Here is a 23,041-nt window from a genome sequence, read left to right as displayed (position 1 = left end):
AGATTTGAATGTGATTTATTTTAAAAAATGTTAATTGAGTAATGTAATATTTTTACAGATGTAAAGTTTTGAAAGCTTTTTAGATTTTTTCGAAGTACTTACTACTTAGTCAGTTTCAAATCTGTCCAAACCGACTAAATTGAACCGCCTAAACTACAAATCAAACCAACCGAACCGTGAAACACTCATGAACGGTTGTAGATGGAGAAAATAAAACAATATACAAATCCTCCTAAGAACCGAACCGAATCGTTAACAGCCCTAATTCACAAGAAAAGTCTAACGGGTAAAAAAAATTATGACCAAAATAAAAAAATTACTAAAAACGGAAAAAATATCAAAAGTGTCATCTGATATGAAAAATTTTCAACATTAATCTATATTTTTATACTTTTATAACTCCTCTCGTTGAATCATATGATTAATCTTAATGACAACAAAAACTAGCAAAAAATTACAAAAATAAAAATATAAATACAGTAGTTGACAGGAATGCAACCGGATTTTCCGAGTTATCAACAACAGTACGACCTCCTGCTGCCCTTCTCTCGCCGCACGACCTCCTCCGTTGATTCAACTCCTCACTTAACCTGGTAACTCTCTCTCTCTCTCTCTCTCTCTCTCTCTGTTCGGAACCATAGAAGTATTTGTTTTGTTTGGGTGGTTGCGGAGGGTGGTGGTGTGGTGGAGAGCTGGAGATTTGTTTACAGGCATTGTGGTGGACTGGGATGGTTTTGATTAAACAAAAAAACCAAAACAATAAGTTTGCTGCCAGCTAGAAAAAGTTTGCGGCCAACGAAACAGAGTTCGGGGCCAGAGGAATAATGTTTGCGGCCACGGCGATAATCATTTTTCTTCTAGATCATCTTTCTTTTTCTCTGTAAGGGTACATTTTGCTTAGAAATTTTATTTCTTTCCCTTACATTACCCTTCCACTAGTTCCCATTTATATCCAGGAATGTTTATGTGTTGTATTATCTTAAGAAAATGGGTCCTTTATTCATGTGAGTCGTGATTAAAATGTGTTAAAAAAACAAGACAACTTCTCATATCATCGTTTAAAATATGAAGTAATCAGTTAAATATTACTCTTCTTGCATTTTTAGTTGCCAAACTGTGTGCAATCAAATTTTCACTTATTTGACACGCTCATTTTGAATGAATGTAGCTTTATACGTCTATATGTAATGAATGGTAATGAACAACTCTTTTGGGCTCCTCATTATAGCAAAATTTTGGGGCCTGAGGCAAAGACGAGCAAAAAATTCCTTGCTCGTCTTTGCTTAGGGTTGGTACTGCTTCTTCTCCACAACACTGTTCTCCCCCGGCTGGTGAACCCAAATTTTGTGGGTATTTAACGTTTCTACTAAAGAATTGCCTGCCATATGTATATAGACGTTACTACAAGTGAATTGCTTATATTCTGAACCCCCTTTTAGTTAACTGATTATGATTATTTGTATTCACTGAACTGCACTATCACATGAGTAGAGCAATGTATTGATAAGACTGTTGTATCCTCGTCGCTTTCGTTCTCTCCTGACTCAATTTTGTATCCGTAGGTCCTTTTTCCAGTATTTTAGAAAGTCTAGGATGATTTCCTTTTCCATCGGTTTTTTAATATTTAATAATTTCTAGTTACAGGCGCACGTTACCTTTGTAGAGGGTAGGGTTCTGATGGGTTTCCTCAATGATATAAGGAAGTGGATTTCTGTTTTAAGATGAGTTTCATTGCCTCTGTGTCTAATAACCAAAGAAGAGAAAAGTACTTTCTATGGCTTCTCATAAAATTTTCTAACAAAGGACAGTATCTCCACGCAATGTCTCTTCATGCAGTAGTTGTTGCTGTATTCATTTGAGTAGTTATTGTAACATTTCCCAAATAGAGTTTGATAACTCCAATAGTATGTAAAAGAGTTCTTGGGTTTTCCTGGGAAACATTTTCCCTTTTTATTTCTATTCCTATCTCCCCAACTCTTTCCCTCCCCAAAGTCCCCATGCACATGGCTAACCTCTTCACCGTGGGCGATTCAAGAATCAAAGAACAGTAGGAAGCAAACTGGTTCCTGTACTTCCATTGAACTACTGCTGGGAATTGGTCTCTTTTGTAGTTTATGTTTTACTGGTGGTCTTATAAATGCAAAGAAAATCTAAAAAATTACTCTCATGATCCATCAACCTAAATCTGTAAGAAATTTGCTGCCCATCTCAATAGTGGGATACTGGGATTCCATTTGAATCCCTTTTTCTTTAAACACTTATTAGGGCTCTTTTTGGGTATTGGATTGGTGGAGGGATTTGAGATAGGAAAAGAAAAAGTATGGGATTTCCCTCTGCAAATACTAGGTGTGAAGCTTTTAGCCTCTTTTTTTCCCTGCCACAAACCCGACCAAAAATCCTAGATCCAAATACAGCCTCACTGATTGCTGGCTTTCAACTAAATATGTTATCATCCTTGTTCCATTTCCTTTCTGGAAGTTGTATTAGCGGTGGAGCAATATGTTCATGGAGTTGGCTACATCTTCTGGTTGTCCGGGCATGAAACTTGAGTGCCCATTTCAGAAGAATTTTGGGAATTTTTTCCGCCCTGTAGAGAAGCATTCAGAGACTAAGCAGCAGCGCCCAGGCTCATGGTTTTCGACAAATGCAAGAAATGCCATATTTGCAGCAGGTCCCTCTCTGAGAATGGAATCTAATGGGTATTCAGGGAGAAAGAATGACACGAACAGCATTAATAGAATTTATAGAAGGTTGGATTCCTGTTTGGTGATTCCTCCACCCAATGGTAAAAAGCCACGTGCAATTGTCAAATTCCTTGGTGGCGCCTTTATTGGAGCAGTTCCTGAAGCTACGTACAGGTGAGATTCCATTATTTTATGCAGTGCCGGAATTATGAGTCATTCTTCTAGAGTATGTCCACCAGAGGTATTGTTTGAGATTGGGTTATCATTTAGTCCAACAATGTAATATGTACCAGATGCATCTTGCTTTCACTAATTTTTTCATGCTAATATCCATTTAAAGCTTCCTATGTAGCCTTCCCCGGCGCCGGCATTTTTATTTGCCGTTGTCCCCAGAATTATGAGCTTAAAGTAGTGAATGTGGCTGCATTTTATGCTTATATAATGTTATTTAAATTTTTGAAGTTTCACCATTCCGCTTTTAAGATCTCAGTCTGTTGATTTATTTATATCTATTTAATTTGCAGATGCATCTATGTCTCTTGATAAAATTTTAATATGTTGTTGAATCTCTTAATCTTTGTCGTATGCCTTGTGTTCTTCCTTGCAGTTATCTACTCAAGCTTCTTGCAAATGAAGGCTATCTTATCATTTCTGTGCCCTATAATGTGACCTTTGATCATGCTCAAGCTGCTAAAGAGATTTATGAGACGTTTCATGCCTGTTTTAATAGAATTTCAACATCTGGTTTGCCCAGTGCCAACCTAACAGCTACTGAATTCGTTCACCTTCCACTTTATTCTGTTGGCCATAGGTGAGTTCATCTCGGTGCTTTATCTTTATAACGTTTTAGAGAATTGAGGCTAACTCTTTTCACCAAATGATTCCTGCCAAAGAATGATAAGAAGAAGAATGCGGATTAGTTCCAATATACTAATGACAGTGAACTGATGACAGTAAACTCATGTAGCTGACCACTTAGTGATTTATACTAAGGCCTTTTGAGTTATTGCTCTGAAGAACTGACATTATCCTCCAATAAAGCCCCAAGATTCATCTGATGAAAAGAAGAATGTGGATTGAAGAGGTTGTTTGTATTTTCATCAATTTCTGGAAGTTCTAAGTCAAGCACAAACTGTACGTAGTTTCTAGTTTAGTGGCTATTCCCCCTAAATTGGACAGTAGTTAGCTGCTAAATTCTTCTGTTTCATCATGAGTATGATACCAAGCACTGGGCATGCCTCATTTGTCTCCTGTTCAGTAGTTTTTCATCTCATATCGACATCTTTCTGGTAATCTATTGATCTTTTGCAGCAATGGTGCACTTCTCCAAGCACTCACAGGAAGTTATTTTTCTGAGAAGATACCAGAGGTTTTGTTTCCTTACTTGCAGACTATTTAAAACATGTTTCTCTAGTTGTTGTAGATTAGCATTGATATCATTTAAAATATGAGTAAAATCGAAGCATTATGTAGTCATGTAATGAGAATTTCCCAAGTGTCAATCTATGGGATCTGTTGGAGTTTGTCCCACATTGGTTAATTATCTTCTCCAAAACTAGTATATGAGCCTGGACGGCCTCTCCACTCTTTGCCAATTGGTTTGGAGTTGGATGCTTTAACATGGTATCAAAGCTAGGGTTTCGGAGGCTTTTCCCCTTTGTTTGTGCCATAGTTGCACTTTCTTTCGTTGTGATCCGTGTGTTCCAGATCCTTTGTTTACCTCTCCACATGCGAGTCGGAGACGCATGTGCGAGGGAGTGTTGGAGTTTGTCCCACATCGGTTAATTATCTCCTCCAAAACTAGTATATGAGCCTGGACGGCCTCTCCACTCTTTTCCAATTGATTTGGAGTTGGATGCTTTAAAATTAAGGAAATAGAGTCCCACATTGCTTGGGAGTGGAATGGGTGATCACTTAATAACATTTGGGACCTCTCCACTCTTTGCTTATTGATTTTGAGATGGATATAAAGTTTCTATAGGATCGACATGTTTGATCTATTGATAATGTTAATAAGTTTGTCTTTTATCTATTATTCTCTTTTTTGCTGTCTCCTTATTCAATTTGGTTCTTTATTTCTTCTCTATTCATTTTTGTCTTTTATATCCTCCACTCGAACATTCTGCATCCATAACTTAAGATGGTCCTCGTCCCCCCCACTCGCCTAATGACCCAAAGAATAAGATATGGAAGTTAATTTTTATTTTAGATAGCATTCATCATGGTTCATTTTAGTAGCCGTTTTCTAAAAATGCAACAAGTGGTTGGTTGCCTACGAGAATGCCACATGTCCATATACCATTATCACCTTGTAGCACAAGAATATAAATTTCCTCTTTCCACCCTTTATTCGTATCTTTTTTTCCTCATGATTGGAATCTGCAACATTATTCTAGTTTCAATGACTCTCCATCTGCATGCTTTTTAGTCTCTTCACCTTTCATATTCAATTTTAATGGACAGGAAGGCATGTGAGAGTGGGGAGTGAAGCATCATATAACTAGAGTATAGATACATGTACCATAGAGATAAAGTGGATCCTCTTGCAAGAATTTTTGGGAATTTGGTCTGTGTTCTCTCTATAACTGCCACTCTGTCCTTTCTTAACAATCAGTGAAGTTTTCTTTTGCTGTCATAGTTTCTCTCTTATATTAATTCTTTGTTTTCTTGTACTCTTTTTTTGTCCTTTTGTATTCTGGCAAAAACACTATTCATTAAGTTGCCCTTTTTGTTCCTACATATTTCACATCTTGATGGAGAGCTAAACGTATGAAGCCTGAATTTCAGTAAAATTATGCTATTTATATGGAGGAAGATACTATTATGTTGTTTGAAATGTTCCTACATGTATAGATGTTGTTGTAGTATAGAGCTTCCAGTTATAAACGGGCAATGAAAGAGTATTTGACATCACATTCTAAAGTGATTTGGGAAAATAAAAAGCCTACACATTATGAAATGAATTTGCATGAAACGTAATAACTTTTAAGCAAAACCTGTGCCTGGCACGGGTAACATACTAGTTGTGACTCAGTTATTGAGGCAGAATATGCATTTTAAATGCCCTCTAATATGACAACTTATTTCTTTATTACTTGTGGAAGGCCAATGCAATAATATCGTACAACAACAGGCCAGCAACTGAGGCAGTCCCTTATTTTGAGCAGGTGATTATCTTAAATCACATTTTGAATATTCAGTTTTGGTCCTACTTGTCTTAAATCTTTTTGCTCCAAATTTCTAGTTTTGTGTGACATCCTGTTTTAGTGAATGACTCAATTCCATAATGAAGCATGAGAGACGAAGCATGTTATGCTCTAACCACCACCTTTGAGGTAAACAATAGTGCATAAAGTACTAGCCTCGATAAGGTGACAAGTAATAGGAGTTGGTGACTATAACCGAGAAGGAAACTGCCTCTTCTGCTTGTATGAAAGGCTGTAAAATCTGCTTGACCGAGGCATCAAGTCATTTTGGGTACAAAATGGGCTTCAAGCAAACCAATGATTGTAGGAGATGTATATCAACATGGAACAACTAACTAGAGTTAATGCGGTTCATGTGGGATAGCTACTTGCACAACTCTTATCATGTTGGCGATTTCTGTTGTACATTCTAAAGTCCGTCCTTTTCTATTATGCAGCTAGGTCCTCTAGTCAGTCAAATGGTACCTGTTGTGGAAGCATCTCCAATGTACTCCCTGGCTAGGAATGCCTCAGGTAGATTGCATTCTCTATTCATCTGTCTTAGAGAGTGATAACTGTTTTATTTATATCTTCAACAATTTTTATTTGTTCAAGTTTTGTGTGAATGCACCAGGAGATGGTAAAATAATAAGCCTTCTTGTAATAAATCAAGGCCTGGCATATCAGCATTTCTTCACACTTTTCAATTACTCGAACTTATTATTGATGCAAATATAGGAGATGCATGGAAGGCGCTACTTGATTTGGCTACAAGGATACCAGATTATGATCAGGAAGCTTTGGTTTCCCTAACCAATTTTGTCGATCAGTTGCCCTCGGTACTGAATCAGGTAATTGGTGCTGCCTAAATGATTCACCAGGAAACTGTAATATAAGCAGAATTCATTGCTTCTAGCGTATTATTGAGATGTGAACACATAAACAATTTGGTCAACGGATAAGTTAGAATTTGACCAGAGGAAATCTGTTTGTCTAGGGAACTAAGAGATGAGCACGATTGCTTTTTCTAAGGATGGGTGAAGCATGAGAAATTAGCACTTTCCTCGATCTTCAAGTCTTAAACTGGTGAAAGTATGGCAACTCCCCTGGATATGCTATTAAAGTTGATATTTCTTCTCCTAGGTCGCACAAGGCATATCAGAGTTCAAGCCACCACCTTCAGAGAATCTTGATTGTTTTAAGAAATCATACAATGTGAAGCATACTCTACTGGTATTTCTCATACCGAATCATTTATGTTTTTTTATCCATAAGATGCCTTCAATTTCTGTTTTGGTGATACATTTGTTGTTATTTCTTAGGTGAAGTTCAATTTTGATGCAATTGATGAGACAGATCGCCTTGAAGAGGCATTGAAGCCTCGTGTGGAGTCTATGGGTGGAACACTAGAGAAGGTTTTACTGACGGGGAATCATGTCACACCTTGCATACAGGTAATTTTTTGATCGTTATCATTGTATGTTTACATTGAAGCCTCGTGGTGTTGATGTACAATGTGCGAGTTTGAAATCAACATCCCATCTCTAAGCCAAAACCATAGATAAACATTAACCACACACATTCTTTATGTTGCCAACCATTGCATCTGAAGGAAATTTAGAAATTTAGTCTGCTTCGCTTGCATTCTGTAGACATCTCAATTTGGCTCCATAAATGTTCAAGAATTTGGATTGGTTGAAGATCTCTGGAATACCTTGGAACTAGGTTTATGTGTTTGAATATTTTCGAAATTTTTTCTAGACTAAAATTTTGGTCCCAGAAAAATGTTTGTCTTGGTGACCTCCAAAATAGTCTGCTTGCAACTCACTTTCAATTGGCCAAGCTTATTTATTTTTAAGATTGGTTTACGCCGTCTTTTACTACTTTGAAATGCTTTTCAACAATTAAAATGGTTCTCGATCCGATCTATGACAAGGGAGATGCAACCATTTTACTAAAATTACTTGTTTTCCGACCTTTAGAGGGTAAAATGGCCATGTCTCAAAATGTACAAAAGTATTGGAGCCAAACCACATGGGTTAGATAGTGTACTCAAATAGCTTCAACGGTTCAACCACGCGAAATTAGAGTTCAGTATATGGCCAGGATGAGCTTGCAAAGTTTGGCCGGTTTTGCGGTATGACTACACAGCTGCAAAATCTTTTTTTTATCAAGTGGGCGCCTGATATAGAGCATTTTTGCCATATGAAACTTCTTCTTCCTCCTTTTTTCTGTTGTGCCATTTAGTTGATTATGGTCATCCATCCCTACCAATTGCAATCTTCACATTTTGTATGTTTTCTGTGTGGTTGGCCTTCCGTTCTGCATGACCAGGAACCAAGATGGCAACCGGGCTACTTGTACACTCCAGCTGATGCTATTGCTCAAAGGCTCAAGACTCTTTCAGTGAACGACATTAGAGTCCTTTCCAGAACCATCTCCAACTGGTTTAGTTGTCTTGAAGAGAAATAATGCAAGTGCCACAGTTCACCGAAAACTGCTGTATGCGGATCACAAAAATAAGCGTGACTGACTATTATAGTCCGACAGGTTGCATTTTAATGTCGCCGTCTTAGCCTCAATCTTGAGGCATTTGCTTTGGGTTGTGCTCATACATCCTGCAAAATTAGCTCGAAATCCTCAAATTTTGCGGGCATACTCCAATCTTATGACTTCAATACTCACCAGTGATGCATAAAGGGGCAGGTACTGGGGACCTTATCACCAACAATTGTAACAATTTTCATAGCACAATTTGTAAGATGGTTTTGATATCGTAAATGTTTGTACACCCAAAACATAACCGGTTGCACTTCCGTTTGTGTACCTTGAAGCGTAAACTCGTGAGAAAAGAAGGATCGGTTCATTTTCTCATTTTGTCACTTGGTATATAGGACGACTGAAGGGTTTTGATGTAATGAAAATGTGAGAGAATCCATTTCGGTCTCGTGTATTTTTGTGTTTGGTGCTTGCATTTTCGCTTTAAATGCATAATTATTCTTAACTTGGACGAGTTGTTTGGCGAATAAGCGGGATCCTAGTGAGGATTGCGTTGGAGACTTGATCTAAAACAACTTTAGAGCGTGCAGTTTTGCAGTTTTCCCTGCAAAGCGGTCGCATCTCGGCAATTGATGGCTCGAATCTTAATCGAGCATTGGGTGCCGAGATGAACTGCCGGATCGGGTGCTCTACACCCGCTCGGCAGCATCTCGGGTCCCCGAAAAACTGTCTTTTGTTTTAGTTTTCATGTTCTCAAAGGTTTTGAGGCCCCGTTTGGTTGGTTTGGTTAGAAAGAAAAAGGAAATAAAATTATGAGATAATTAAATTTCCTTGGCTTCTTGTTAAAAAAGACCTCGTGAAGGCCCAGTTTAATAGGTTTGGTTAGAAAGAAAAAGAAAATAAAATTATCAGAGTATTATAAAAAAAAGTCTCACCTGTGCCCAAAATAATAAAAGGTCCTGGTACATCGGATATGGTCGAACATGTGAAGCTTTTACATTAGTGCTAACAGCCGTGTATTTTTTTTTTTTTTTATCTGCAAAAATGCCCAAGGGGTGCTAACAGTCATGTTATCCACACATATTTTAGGAGTCTAAAATCAAAATCAAACTTTAGAAAATTGGATCGAGCACTTACAGTTATTGGATTGAGCTTATTTTTGGCGGTTGCACTTGAAAAATATTTTAAATTTAATGAACGATTCAGATTGTTTTTTAGAAGACCCGCAGTGGCCTCACATTGCGATCGGTGCACGATCTATGCAAAAAAAGTCTGTGTGGACAGAATTGCTTGTTCATTTTGGTATTTAGATTTTGGATTTTGAGTGGAGAGAGATAGAGAGAGAAATGCGAATAACGATCGAAAGAAAATTTATTGAAAACCGTGGACAGTGAGAAAATCCAATATCCCAAACCGACAAGCTCGTGTTGCAAATTGGAAGCTTAGGTCCATTATATTCCATCCCTGTCCCATTTATTCAATAACCCTTTTGTTTCATACTATTTCTATGTCTACTTTACCTATTCTGTTGGCTTATGTAATCTTTTTGGGTGTGTCATTTTAATGGCGGTTAGCAGTAAATGAAATATTTGGTAGTGGAGTACTATTTTTGGCTGAAGCCTTGGAGTGTTAATGAAATTGCGAGCTATTTTTATGAACAATTATGCGATTATTTTTTCCTATTTCTTATTTTATGGAAATATTCGGATGCTAATAGCCAATAGGGTATAACCGAAATTGAACCGGTATAGCGCATCCGCTAACAAAAATAAGTATTTATTGAATTAAATGTGAGAAATGATAATGCCAAAATCATTTTTGTTGGTGCCAAAACCATTTTTGTTGGTGCTAAAACTCTAGCGCACAAAAGGCTTGTACCATTTGCAATGTACAAGACTTATATGCACTAGAGTTTTGGCACCACAAAAAACGATTTTAGTATTATCACTACCCTTAAATGCGATGTATTGTGAGAGAATGATTTATTATTTTTTTTTTTTGACAAAAATATTCTTCCTCATAAAATAAGAAATAAATATTTAAAAAATAAAAAGCTTGGCTAGGCTACGGTTTTTACTTTTGTTTAGAACCGGTAGAAATGATTTCTGGTTTTTTTTTTTTTTTTTTGGTTATTGAATTCTTATGAAACCGTGGGACCAATCCGGACCACGGACACCGCTACAAACACCCCTAGATATGTGTACGACAAGGATTCAGTTTTCCGGGCAGAGCGGGCAACCCTTCTGCAAAATGCCATTTCCCACGTTTCCACTCTCTTTCCCACAATCACGGGCACATTCAAACAGGTTTTCTTGGCTCTCTTTGATGGAATGCAATAACATAAAAAATGAAAAAGATTTCTCTGGTTTCCTTTGTCCACTTCCTTCTTCTCAAAATATCCTTTTGGGTACGTTAGGAACAGATCAATTCACAAGCACAGAGCTTTTGGTTCTGGGTATGAATAAATCCCGATGACTGGAAAAAGGTAAAAGGAATATTAGAGGTCATTTTTGTTGAAATGGCAAAGGAGGGTTTGTGGGGATTTGGGTGTTTGATGAGAAGAAAGAGGGTTGATTCAGCTGGTACAAGGTGTGGAGGTCAGCAATTGGCAAAGAGACTGTCTGCTGTTGATCTTGTTGCAATTGGTAAAATTCTATTTTCTGCTATTTTTCTTCTTCTCGTAGGGTTTTTTGTAATTGTTCCTGATAATAGTTATACACCTTTGTGTATTAATTTCTTTTTTTGATGAGTGAAAAGTAGACATTAAGGGAACGCCGGCCGTGCACAAAAAAAGGCACACGACAAAAAGGCCCTATACACTTCACTGCAAAAGGAAAAGCTCAAACCAATCTAAGAATTGGTCAAGAGAAGTATTTTACAATCTCTCTTGTCATGCGTTTCCTTATTCTATTCTTTTAGTCCTCGGACCACTAAAAGCATCTCCGATGGTTGGCATGCTATAAGGATAACTATTGCCTATTGTTATAATACAGCAATGAATGGTGCCAATATTAGTACTACCAAAAATGAGCATGCTAAATTACAGCCATGGCTATATCTTGTGCTATATTTGGCACTGACATATAGCCAAAGGTAAAGATAGCATGTGGTTTACCTCACCTTTGGAGAAGGGAATTTAGAACTTCATGCTATAAGCCTATAATGTACTCCATTCTAAACATCGGTCTAGGCGGGGGTCCAACGCCTAGATAAAAATCAGCAAAGGTGTCGACTAGTCGGACGCCTAGGGGGCTAGTTGCGTGACTAGTCGGCCTCTACGCTAGGTGGGATTCGATAGCGCCTAGCGACTTTTAGAACACCGATAATATAGCTATAGTACCCCATATAGCATGCCATTGGAGATGCTCTGAGGTAGTGTTTGGTTAGCTGGAATATGCTGGAATGGGTGGCCACTCTATTGGAATATCTATTCAGGCATTTGGTTCACTTAAAATGACCATAATTTACATTACAAACAGAATCAACTTTCACCAAGTTAAATAAGTTGTTAGCCAATTGGGAAGGCGAGGAATGTCCATTAGATTTCTCCCCAAATCATTCCATTGAACCAAACACCTCGGTAGGGATTACAAATATAGCATGCCGACGTAATAGAGATATGTTCCATAGTCCAACCATTTGCTAAAGAGGGATGATCTCTGATTACGATGGACATCTACTTGGATCAGTTTTTGTTGATAGTTCATCAGATTTGACTTGTGTGTATTTGTTAACTTTTTGCAAAAGGACATTACTTGCATTGGGGCAAGCATTTATGAATGTTCCACAGAGGGGAAATAATTTAAGATTGAGGTAATCTTTGTATTACTTGTGCAAAATAGCTGATTAAATTTAGGACTTCCATATTTTCTTCCTTTGTCGGTGCTTTCGTTACAACTCTCGACTATTACTTAGTCTCCATGTGTGGGATCTGAACTCATACTTACCGGATAAAAAAAAAAAGAATAGCAGAAAGAAAAAGAGCGTTGTATGATATTAAGGATCTTAAACGTTTAAGAATTATATTATAAGTTGGTTGCAATTGTATATCCAAAGCTCCTGTTTCCAGATAAAGACATGGGGACAGATGCTTCGAAACTCGATACTAGTTCCATTTTATGCTTCCAATGTTTTTGGGCATTCTTATTTCATTATGCATAAGTTACTCTATTCTATACATTCCCCCACATTGGAGTTTGCTTCCATTTCTTCTCTATTAAGGTGTGGGTTGAACTTATGCTCCAATTGATCAGGAGTTGGATCGACCATAGGAGCTGGAGTCTATATATTGGTAGGGACAGTTGCTAGACAGCAGACAGGCCCTGGTCTCGTTATCTCGTTCCTAATAGGTGGAATTGCAGCTGCACTTTCTGCATTTTGTTATGCGGAGCTCGCATGTCGTTGTCCTTCTGCTGGGAGTGCCTATCATTACACTTACATATGTGTTGGAGAAGGGTAACCAAGAAATCTATTTTTCTCCGTTATCTTTACGCTGTAATTTGATTAAATTTCATACTGCCTGCTGTACTCTGTGTGAAAATCACCTATATGAGCCACCAATGGAAGATGACTTTATTTTTACACGTTTATGATTGAGGTGATTATTTCTGATACGTCTACAGCCAATGACTCAACTTATTGTGGTTTCTATCAGTGTAGCTTGGTTGATTGGTTGGGCTCTGATACTTGAATATACACTTGGTAGCGCAGCTGTTGCTCGAGGCGTATCCCCAAATTTGGTGCAGTAGATTTTCTTCACATTTTCTTTTACTTGCTTTTGCCTTGTTTTTGTCCTGTTATTTTGGTACTATGATTGATATAGATCTTTCAGAAATTGTAATATGATTTTCCATGTGCGATCTCTTAAAAATAAATATATCGAAAATCTTCTACACAGACAGGGAGCTGTTAAGGTAACGTATTGTGTTGCAATAAGTAATGCAGGGATGAATCTCTTGATCAGCTTGGCGTTTGATGTATAGGTCCATATGTGGTTTTGCTTCAACTTGTTTCATATTTGGTATTTAGGCTTTGATTATAGTTTCACAGGAGACTGCTCTATTCAAGCAACCCTGTTGAAGTTCTTTGGTTTTTTGCAGGTTTTATTTTTTGGAGGTGCGGATAAGTTGCCCACTATTGTAGCTCGGCACACCATCTACGGGGTTGTGGTTGATCCATGCGCAGCAATTTTAGTTTGCGTAGTAGCATTGCTTCTGTGCCTAGGGATCAAGGAGGTATTTATAATATGATTCTGTTTCTCTTGTAAATCTTGTTGTGTTTTTCTTTGCGTTTGAATATACATAGTCCTTTTAAGCTATCTAATTGCCTTTGATAAAACACCCATTTGCAGAGTTCAATGGTGCAAACAATTGTCACGACTGTAAACGTTGCAGTCATGGTCTTTATCGTAATAGCTGGACTTTATGTTGGTTTCATGACTGGATGGGTTGGATATGAGCTTCCCAATGGGTAATATGTGCTTCCAGTATCTGCCTTATATCATGGTTGCGTATAGAGTGGTAGGGCTTATGCGTCCTTGATAATTTTGTAGGTATTTTCCATTTGGAGTAAATGGAGTATTTGCTGGGTCTGCAACACTCTTCTATTCATATGTTGGTTTTGATTCAGTTACCAGCACAGCCGAGGAGGTATAAATTGAATGGTTAATGGATTTCATACGCTTTGTTAGGAGATGAAACCCAAGGAAATGAAAATTGCTATCTACTAAATTCCGAAATGAGCGAAGACATGGTTGCCCAATCTGGGTTTCTGGGGTGAAGTTTATCTTTTTTGTTCTCATATGGGTCCTTTATGATTGAAATAATATATGTATTCAAATTCAGCTTTGAACACACTCGCGTTGAACCATTAACTTTTCCTCTCTTTTTTTCTTTTTTAATGTCCATAACCTTGAGATGATACTTCTACAACATTTACAGGTCAAGAATCCTCAGCGGGATTTGCCAATCGGTATAGGGATTGCATTGTCTTTATGTTGCATCTTGTATATGCTTGTCTCTGCTGTTATTGTTGGCCTTGTTCCGTACTATGCACTTGATCCCGACACTCCTATCTCCTCGGCTTTTGCTCACTATGGGATGGAATGGGCAGCGTAAGCATTGTAATTTACTGGGAGTTAGTGGTTCTCAAGTCTTCTGTCATTCATGTGGATTTCAGTTAAAAATTGTTTCGTGATCACATTCTTTATTTAATCGCAGATATGTGATTACAATTGGAGCACTTACTGCCCTTTGCTCAGGTTTGATTGGTGGGATACTTCCTCAGGTACACAGGTTGACTTTTGTTTTATAATCATTGAAGAAACTCGAAACTTGAAAACAGTTGATCTGTCGTTTTCGTACCAAAAATATAATTTGTAAAACAAGGAATTAACTATTATTCCGAAGAATAGTGGTTAAGTCCAGGATCGTCCACGGGGTGTAAAAAGCTAAGTTACAATACTTTCAATTAATTTCTAATTTAATTTGAACAACAAATAAAAGTTGGATTTGTGATTGATTTGATTAAACTAGTGATTATTCTACGAAAGCAGATAAAAGGTTTTGAAACAAGAGAGAGAAGGGACTAGGGTTTCGATTCAACATCCCCTTGCAATATAATTGCGGCGAAGTCCAGGGTTTCATTCAATTTTTAACTAGACCACCAACAGGGTAGCAACTCCTATCGATAATCCCCAAAATATTCTCAAGACTCGTACTCAGTATAGGCTATCTCAACACGGCACGGATTGTCTCACTGGATTTAACCAACAGCATGACACATCTCACGTCGTATAGTCTATCTCAAAACATTAAAAACCATTGTGTGACGGTATTTAATGTCACGAATATAAATACGGTATGAATATTGAAAGAATAAAAACTTTCATAGAAACTATAAACCATCAGAGTCACACAATCAAAAGTTGAATAAAGAACCCTAAAACTCTATACAATCATACTACTTGGAGAGACTCTGTTATTCTGCCTTGTGTGAAGTAGAAGTTCTCATGAAGCAAAACCTTTGTTGCCTTTTATAAGTGCCGAATAACCCATGAGAAAAGATGGACCAAACTTGCCAACTACTGGGCCCTCATCTTTCACATGCAAACCCAAAGGTGTATTGGCTGGCCCATGTTTCTTCATATACTTCTTCATTTTAAATAAATCTGAAATGGACCGGCATTGACTTTGCATAAAATATGATTTTGCATTTTTAGCTCTAAATGTTATCCATCGGATCCTGAAACGCAATTAATAGATATCAAACTCTCAGTAGCATACTAAATGGACCTAACAAGCCTAAGTTAAGGGGCGTAAATAGGTGTATCTCCGCACCTATCAACAGTACTGTTAAATAATACATCAAGTTTGATTTTCTGAACCAGCAGAAATTGCTCTCTTTTAATGCTTATAGAGATAGCTATATGTATACATGGACATGATCACCCTTTCATTATGTAAATCTTGATTTGAAGCACTTTCTGTAGCATTGAGTAGTCAGGCTACAGTAGAATCCCAGGAGAGAGAGGAATCCAGTTTCAGGAACAAGAGGAGGCTTTGGACATATGAAATCTTCAAATTTGTTCCCCTCAACCACTGTTGTTGACATTGAACCCACACGTAGATTTTATTCTGAGCATGCATGATCCTTCAATGATCCTCTCTCCTCTCTGTAAATATGTAATCTGCAAAAGTTGTAGGTACCATAGTATCACAGAGATTTGTGCAGGGTTGGTTCAGTTGTAATATATATAATCTCCTCCAAATAGTGAAATCCACTGCCCGTGATAGACTTAGATGTTTAAGAGATGCATAGAGACATTTTGCTGTAAACTGTTCATCTCCAATTCAGTAACTTTTGAGTATCTCCCTCTGGTTCAACGTATACAGATCCTGACTGTTGTTTGTATTTTCTGTTAGTACTTTCGCTGCAAATACTCTCTAGGAAACCTTTTTTTGGTGAAATACTCTCGTAACATATCACCTTGTGAGAGATTTGGTGACCCTAGTATTATGAATTTGGTTTTTGTTTTCAGCCACGAATCCTAATGGCTATGGCTAGAGATGGATTGTTGCCATCGTTCTTTTCAGATATCAATAAACACACAAAAGTTCCTGTGAAAAGCACAGTGGTGACTGGCATCGCTGCTGCAGCCCTGGCTTTTTTATTGGATATTGACCAATTAGCTGGGATGGTAAGTTAACATCACTGTAGGATTATGAAGCAGCGATTATTTGTTGGAAGATCACTTGTTTATTTTATTTATATTCAACAATCCTGATGTGATGATGAGGGCTTCGCACTTCATTTGTACAGGTTAGTGTGGGCACGTTGCTAGCATTTACCACTGTTGCAGTTTCGATTTTGATACTGAGATATGTTCCGCCAGAGGAGGTTCCGTTTCCATCATCACTTCAGGATTCAATTCACTTCGAGTCAATATCTTGTAGTAGCAGCATCCATGGGACTGAGGGAGAAAAGAATAAGGATTCTGTTGGCTCTTGCAAGCATTTACTTGATAATGAGGGGAGCTTAGTTGGACATCCTCTTATAGAAAAAGCAGCTCATGGTATAGCTTTGTCTGATTCTCTTGTTCCTCTACTAGACTAATGCTTCAAAAGGCATTCATGTGGTTATCTTAATAGGTAATAGGTATCATGTGGTTGCAATTTTTGTCTCGTGTATCATATGCATGCAATCTTCACGGAGAAAGAGCTGATTTTTGTTGAAATTCAGTATAATGGAGGATAGCTTGTTAAGAGGTCTATTTGTATGTAAGTTAACATGTTGTGTGTAGTAGGAATGAGGAGCAAAGGCCTTTTCAATCATAAAACAAACAGCTTCTAAATATGCAAATGTTCTTCTCTTGACTTCAATTCAGAAGAATATAAGAAGGAAGATTCCATTTACAGATATTCGATCAGCATAAGATCTTGCATATAATTCACTCATGTCATAGCACTTATCAGATTAATGAATATACAGAGGCTCGCCAGTAACAGTCTCATATCTCTTAACATATTGATAGTCAAGGAGGAAAGGTGGGGAAAAAGAAGGAAAATATCCTCTTTCTAACCAGCGCTCTGCTAAAACATTTGGTTGGTGTGATACGTTTCCAAGATAAATTCTCACGGAGGTTTCGGAAAATCATTTTTGTGGGTGAATGTTGGATATTATGTTTCAGTGTATGGCCTATTTTTCAAATGAAAAATGCCGACAATGTGTTGCAGCTAGCACAAAAAATTATCCTTGTATTTTCTGGAATCTGCTAATAGGTTGCTTTTTACCTGGTTGCATGGGAATTTTGCAGCTGAGCATAATGAGTTAAGGAGAAGGAAAATTGCTTCTTGGGGTATAGCCAGCGTATGTATCGGGGCTCTTCTCCTTGCATCTGCTGCTTCAGCCAAAGACCTTCCTGGGTATGCTTGCTTTTGAAGTATTACTCTTACTCTACCTCTATAGTCTATACTATCAGAAATGGGTAACCTATATTTCCTCCTCCTTGTTGTCAAGGTGTTAAACAGCCCAGGAATGAACAACGCTAATATGTGGTTAGGTTGTTGTGATTTTCCTCTGCTATTTTTTAAATAAAATGAAAGAAGTGCAACAACACCAAGTGTCATTAACATTCAAGTCACGCACTCTTTGTTGCAATGGAGAATGAGCACTCCTTTTCTTGGTTGGCACATAAGTCTGCTGCTATGACACTCCTTTTGCTGATATATTGTTTTCATGATAAAGAGGTCATCTCAGAATACTGTTTGTAACTTATTGACAATGTGTATCTGTGTGTGTGTGTGTGTGTGTGTGTGTGAGAGAGAGAGAGAGAGAGAGAGAGAGAGAGAGAGAGAGAGAGAGAGAGAGAGAGAGAGAGAGAGAGAGAGGTTACAAGCTCAACTCGTAAAGATCGATCCTGGTTATGCTGTGCTTACCTGAGTTGGTTCAAGGTGAGCTCACTCCAACCATAGTGTATCCCATTAATATTGATACTGAAAATAAACAAAATGATAATTTGCAGTAGTTGAGTTTTAGAATCATGAGATAGGAGTAAGATTAGAGAGAAGGAAAAGGATGAGAATAAGAGTAGAAAGTGACAGCGAAAGGAAATACGAGGGGGCCGAAAAATGTAGGAAACCCTTTGCCTTGGCATGTTTCAATTTGATTGTGATACAAAGCTACAAAAATACCCTCAACATAAAACACCACTCTGAGGCCTTAGCACTGAATCAGCAGTGATGCTCGCCATACAAGTTAGTGACAATTGGATGGTTAATTTTTCCTGGGATTTGTGGTCTTCGACTATGGAATGGGGCAAATGATAGATGGTTAAGCTAATTGGGAGAGACAGAAACGAGATATATGAAGAAAATTGAATTATGCTAGAAGGCCAAATGGTAAGAGATTATACCCCGTCAATAGGTTCTGTCCCACAGCCACAGTGAGTACAGTATAATTTCATATACAGGGAGGGAGTTTCCTGTCGTTGCCAGAAACCCAAGGCACGCTAGTTCGTACTTGAAATTTATCTGTTCAACTGGAGTTGACTTGGAAATTCCTGGCATTCGATTATGGAGAGTGTGGGATCTCTGTGATGTTGGGTTTTTCCACACATAAATGCTTTTGGAAAAGGAAAACAGAGAGAGAATTCAATTGGTTGCATAGGAAATGGTCTGGTGGAGTTATGGCTTTGACTTGTGTATTCTCCAAGTCCCAGCTTGGTACCAGATTCTTCTTGGCAGTCCGAGAGTTTTTGCTAGAGCCTTAGTCAACATTCTATAGAGCCATGGTGTTAGGAGCTCGGGGAGGGTTTTTCATTCCACATTGTAACTTGTATTTTTCATATAGTGGAATCTCTCTCTCTCTCTCTCTCTCTCTCTCTCTCTCTCTCTCTCTCTCCTGTGGAGTAGGCGTTGAGGCCGAACCACGTAAATATCGTGTGTTTTGTTCGTGTTCATTTTTCATTACCCTTCCGTTGCGGGTGGGATCAGATTAATCCCACCATGTAAGAGCAAGCCCATTTGATCCAACAACATTACTATGCAGGTTTTGCATTCCTTGAGTGTGTTAAGGCCCGACATGTGTAAGGACCATGTGCAGAAGTGGAGCAAGGATTTTCTGATAGCAGGGTGACGGGGTCAATATTTTAGTAATATCTTGTACTATGCACTAACCAAAACGTTTAATAGAGTACGTATTAGTACTTCAAAAATTCTAACAGTGGTTCTTAGCATTGGCGGTTAATGTACAAGAAGCGCCCCACTTATCTATAAAAGTGCATGGAAATTTTTGAATATGTTTGATAGTCACAAAGTGTATTAGTAATTCTAGGCTCTTATAGCATTATTTGCGTATAAATCAACCCCGATAATGGTGATTAGCAAAATCATAGTGTCAAAAGGGGATTATGGGTCAGATTAAAGATATATGACACTGTTCCACAAGTAAAATTCCTGATCTTGGAAAACAATTATTTTGTTCCCGATCAAAAAAGGAGAAAGAGTTATTCTGTCTATTGACTTGTTTATCTATATATTTATTTGTATCCTTCTAGACTAAGTAACCCAACTTGTCACCTGTGGCAGCATTCCTCGCTTCATTTTATGCGGAGTGGGTGGTGTTTTTCTGTCCTGCGGCTTGATTGGGCTCACTTCTATAGATCAAGATGATGCATGGCACAATTTTGGACACCCGGGAGGTATGCTGAATCTTCCATATACTAAACAATATTGATAGAGATGATGAGACCAAAATAAAATGATTATCGTGTTTGATCGACTACTTGTCTCTTTATGCTGACTGCTAGAGTTTTTTAACCTGTCTGGTTGCAGCATATAAGGTTTGGAGGTTAAGATAATGTTGATCACTCCAAAAGGCCATGAAATGGACCAATGGTCGATATCCAAAACAAGCATTACATTGGACTCTGAACATTTTTCCAGCCATGTAGAAATGAAATTTGCAGTATTTTTTGAATTATCTAGAAATCTACCATTTTTCGGCCTGTAGGCTGTCTAGACCTCGGACCTTGTTTCCGGCCTTTTAAGCCTGGTACAAATGCTTAATGTTCAATTGAACTAATTGGAAGTTTTGCTTTGCAATATCTGGTAACAAGTTGTGCTTCCGTAAAAGGGAAAACCAATATGCATAAGAGGGTCTACTATATATACTGATGAGATGATTTCTCACCTTCTCCTCAGGTTTCACTTGTCCACTTGTGCCACTCTTACCTGTCTGCTGCATCCTCATAAACACCTACTTGCTGATAAATCTTGGGTAAGTAACCTCTCACTCTGTGGCCTCCCACATCGAGAAGTTTGGGTCTGCATGTGTGAGTTTATAAGGCCAATTGGGAACCTCTCCGGTCACCAACGGCCTGGATGTGGTTTCCTCGTAGATCCCACCTCATGTTTCAAAACAACCATTCAGCCCTGGCTTGCCATGTCGCTTTTCTGAGACACGGCGTGGTGCCCTCCCTCTTGTGGGGCGGCGAGGCTATCGTCGTCCTACGACGTGGGTCTAGCTTCCCCCTCTCCCTCCCTCTCCTCCTCTCTCTATATGTTGACTATCTCATTGTATATTGTTGATGTTGTGAACACTCAGAAGTGGCACTTGGATGCGGGCTTCAATATGGCTGGTAGCTGGAGCTTTGATATATCTATTCTACGGCCGGTCTCACAGCTCATTGCTAGGCACAATTTAAGTGCCAGCTGCCGATGCTGATGGATTGTTGTGTCCTTAAGGGTCTCTTGTCCATATAGTTGGCAAATTTTTTCTTCATTTTTTTTTTGTAATGTTTAAGAGGATATTCACCGTGTGTATGAGTGTTAGTGAGCTGAAAGTGATGAGTAATTCTGGTTATTTGGGGTCTTCCCAAGTTGTATGAAAATGTAAATAGCTTACAGCCTGTTTGTTGGCTTTTGCCCGGATATAGAAATCCGGGTGAGGTTATATCCGGTGTTTGTTTACTTATTATATCATCCCCTTGTCCCCTCCAAAACATATTCCTCTGCCAAACAGGCCGTTAATGTGTAATTTACCGAGGATTGGTCTCTTTGCAAGCATTTAATAAAAGCTTTAATTATTGGGATTGTGTTGGTAATTTGGTTGCGTAAAGGTTGTGTGTTCCAGTCGTAGATATGTGAAAAGTCTCATTTTTTGACGAAGGTGAGTTTTCTGTAACTTGATTTTGAAAAGAGTCCGACTATGGGTGCATCATTTGACATTTGTTGTACACTAAATATACACCGCATTGTGTGGTATCCATCTCAGGATTCCGCACAAATGATTGGAGTTGCTCAATTTGTCAGGAAATTGAGAGAAGAATTGATGAATTCCTTACCGATATCCGATTGAACTGATTTATAGCAGAAATCTTTAAAAAATAATTTAAATAAATTGAGCGGTTTCAATTATTTGTGTGTTACCCACTTTTGATCTCAAATACAACGTTGTGTGCATTTGGTGCATGCCTTTGAAAACTTAACACCAGAAGATCGGTTCTCCATAAAAGATTCGTAAAGCAACTAAGCAAATTGTCCCTTCAATTATATAGTAGTAGTAGATAACCACAACACGGTACAATTTGCACGTTTTCTGTCACTTTAGGCTTTGTTTGTTGCCAATGCGTTTTAACCCAGTTGACATTTCTTGATCTTTTCCTTGTGGGAAGTCAGGATTCGAGCTCCGTCATGATCATTTAGAATTTTAGGACAACGAATTACCTCCGAAACTCTATCTGAACTAATCTACTAACTCTCCCTGACACGTACAATCTTGGCCTAAAAAAAGGGGGTCTTTGTTTGTTTTTTAAGTTTAATAATATACATGTTGGCGTGTCATTGATGAAAGAGACTTTTTTGAATTATTATAAGCAAGGGAATGATAATAATAATAATAAACATTGCCACCTCATTGCACTATTTGTGACATCTTCCAAGAATCATTGTACGTCCGATTCAAAAGGTAAATCATTGCATGTGAAACTCGTTGAACCATCAACCTTAATTAACAACAAAAAAAATGTGTCTAGGGTAGAAAAATCTACCCTGAAATAGACGGAAAAATCTTCGACAATTTGCACAACTTGGGTACCTGAACCTCCAATCACAGCACTTGCGTATAGCTCAGTCCCGTGGCGCAATTATAGAACTTGAACTCGTCGAGGTCTAAAGGAAACATATTCTTAATAGTAAAGCTACGCCCACCGACTCCCAAGTCGGTGAACTTTTACTGATACTTTATACACGACGTTGTTATGGATTTTTTTTTTTGGTGCTGAAATATTTAGTTTTATGGTTCTTTTAGGACTCTTTAATGAGAGCTCTAAAGCTAAAAATTAATTATAATCATTTTAGCATAAAATGATCAGAAAAATAAGATCTTTGCACCGATTAAACGGATTAAAAATCGGAACACTTCATTTTTTTATTTGGTTTTATGGTTCTCTTAGGGCTCTTCAAGGGAAAGCCGTAGAGTTAGAAATTAATTTTGATCATTTAAGATAAAATGATAAAAAAATAAAATCTTTGCACTAGTTCAAACGGATTGAAGATTGAAACAATGAATTTTGTTAGATGGTTTATATATTTAAAAATATAATTAAAAAATTGGAAAATAAAGTAAAAAACTTATTTTTAACTTTCAATCCGTTTGACCGGTGCAAAAATCTTT

General features: G+C 37.9%; 2 protein-coding genes across 4 annotated transcripts; both read left to right on the top strand.

Annotated features, from left to right (window-relative positions):
* Window positions 1–481: 481 nt before the first annotated feature.
* LOC131318460 (uncharacterized) lies at window positions 482–8,816 on the top strand. Of its 3 annotated transcripts, XM_058348254.1 has the most exons (10): window positions 482–593; window positions 2,479–2,858; window positions 3,292–3,495; window positions 3,996–4,053; window positions 5,789–5,851; window positions 6,328–6,403; window positions 6,608–6,720; window positions 7,013–7,102; window positions 7,192–7,323; window positions 8,204–8,816. In XM_058348254.1, exons 2-10 carry the CDS (start codon window positions 2,500–2,502, stop codon window positions 8,339–8,341), a joined length of 1,233 nt encoding a protein of 410 aa, XP_058204237.1. In that variant the 5' UTR covers window positions 482–593; window positions 2,479–2,499; the 3' UTR covers window positions 8,342–8,816. The 3 variants fall into 3 exon arrangements, with proteins under 3 accessions (XP_058204237.1, XP_058204240.1, XP_058204238.1); XM_058348255.1 differs by lacking the exon at window positions 482–593 and having other exon boundaries at window positions 1,123–2,858; XM_058348257.1 differs by lacking the exons at window positions 482–593; window positions 7,013–7,102 and having other exon boundaries at window positions 1,120–2,858.
* Window positions 8,817–10,571: 1,755 nt separating this feature from the next.
* On the top strand, window positions 10,572–21,470 carry LOC131318457 (cationic amino acid transporter 2, vacuolar-like). The gene is made up of 14 exons (XM_058348252.1): window positions 10,572–11,013; window positions 12,622–12,823; window positions 13,023–13,107; window positions 13,468–13,602; window positions 13,719–13,837; window positions 13,920–14,016; window positions 14,308–14,480; window positions 14,587–14,653; window positions 16,407–16,565; window positions 16,688–16,940; window positions 17,682–17,790; window positions 19,954–20,066; window positions 20,569–20,644; window positions 20,972–21,470. Exons 1-14 carry the CDS (start codon window positions 10,887–10,889, stop codon window positions 21,069–21,071), a joined length of 1,815 nt encoding a protein of 604 aa, XP_058204235.1. The 5' UTR covers window positions 10,572–10,886; the 3' UTR covers window positions 21,072–21,470.
* The last annotated feature ends 1,571 nt before the right edge of the window (window positions 21,471–23,041 follow it).

The sequence above is a fragment of the Rhododendron vialii genome, chromosome 3a (genome assembly GCF_030253575.1).
Source record: "Rhododendron vialii isolate Sample 1 chromosome 3a, ASM3025357v1".
NCBI classification, from domain to species: Eukaryota; Viridiplantae; Streptophyta; class Magnoliopsida; order Ericales; family Ericaceae; genus Rhododendron; species Rhododendron vialii.
Note: the sequence above shows the minus strand (reverse complement) of the source record. Positions and strands in the feature narration are given on the sequence as shown.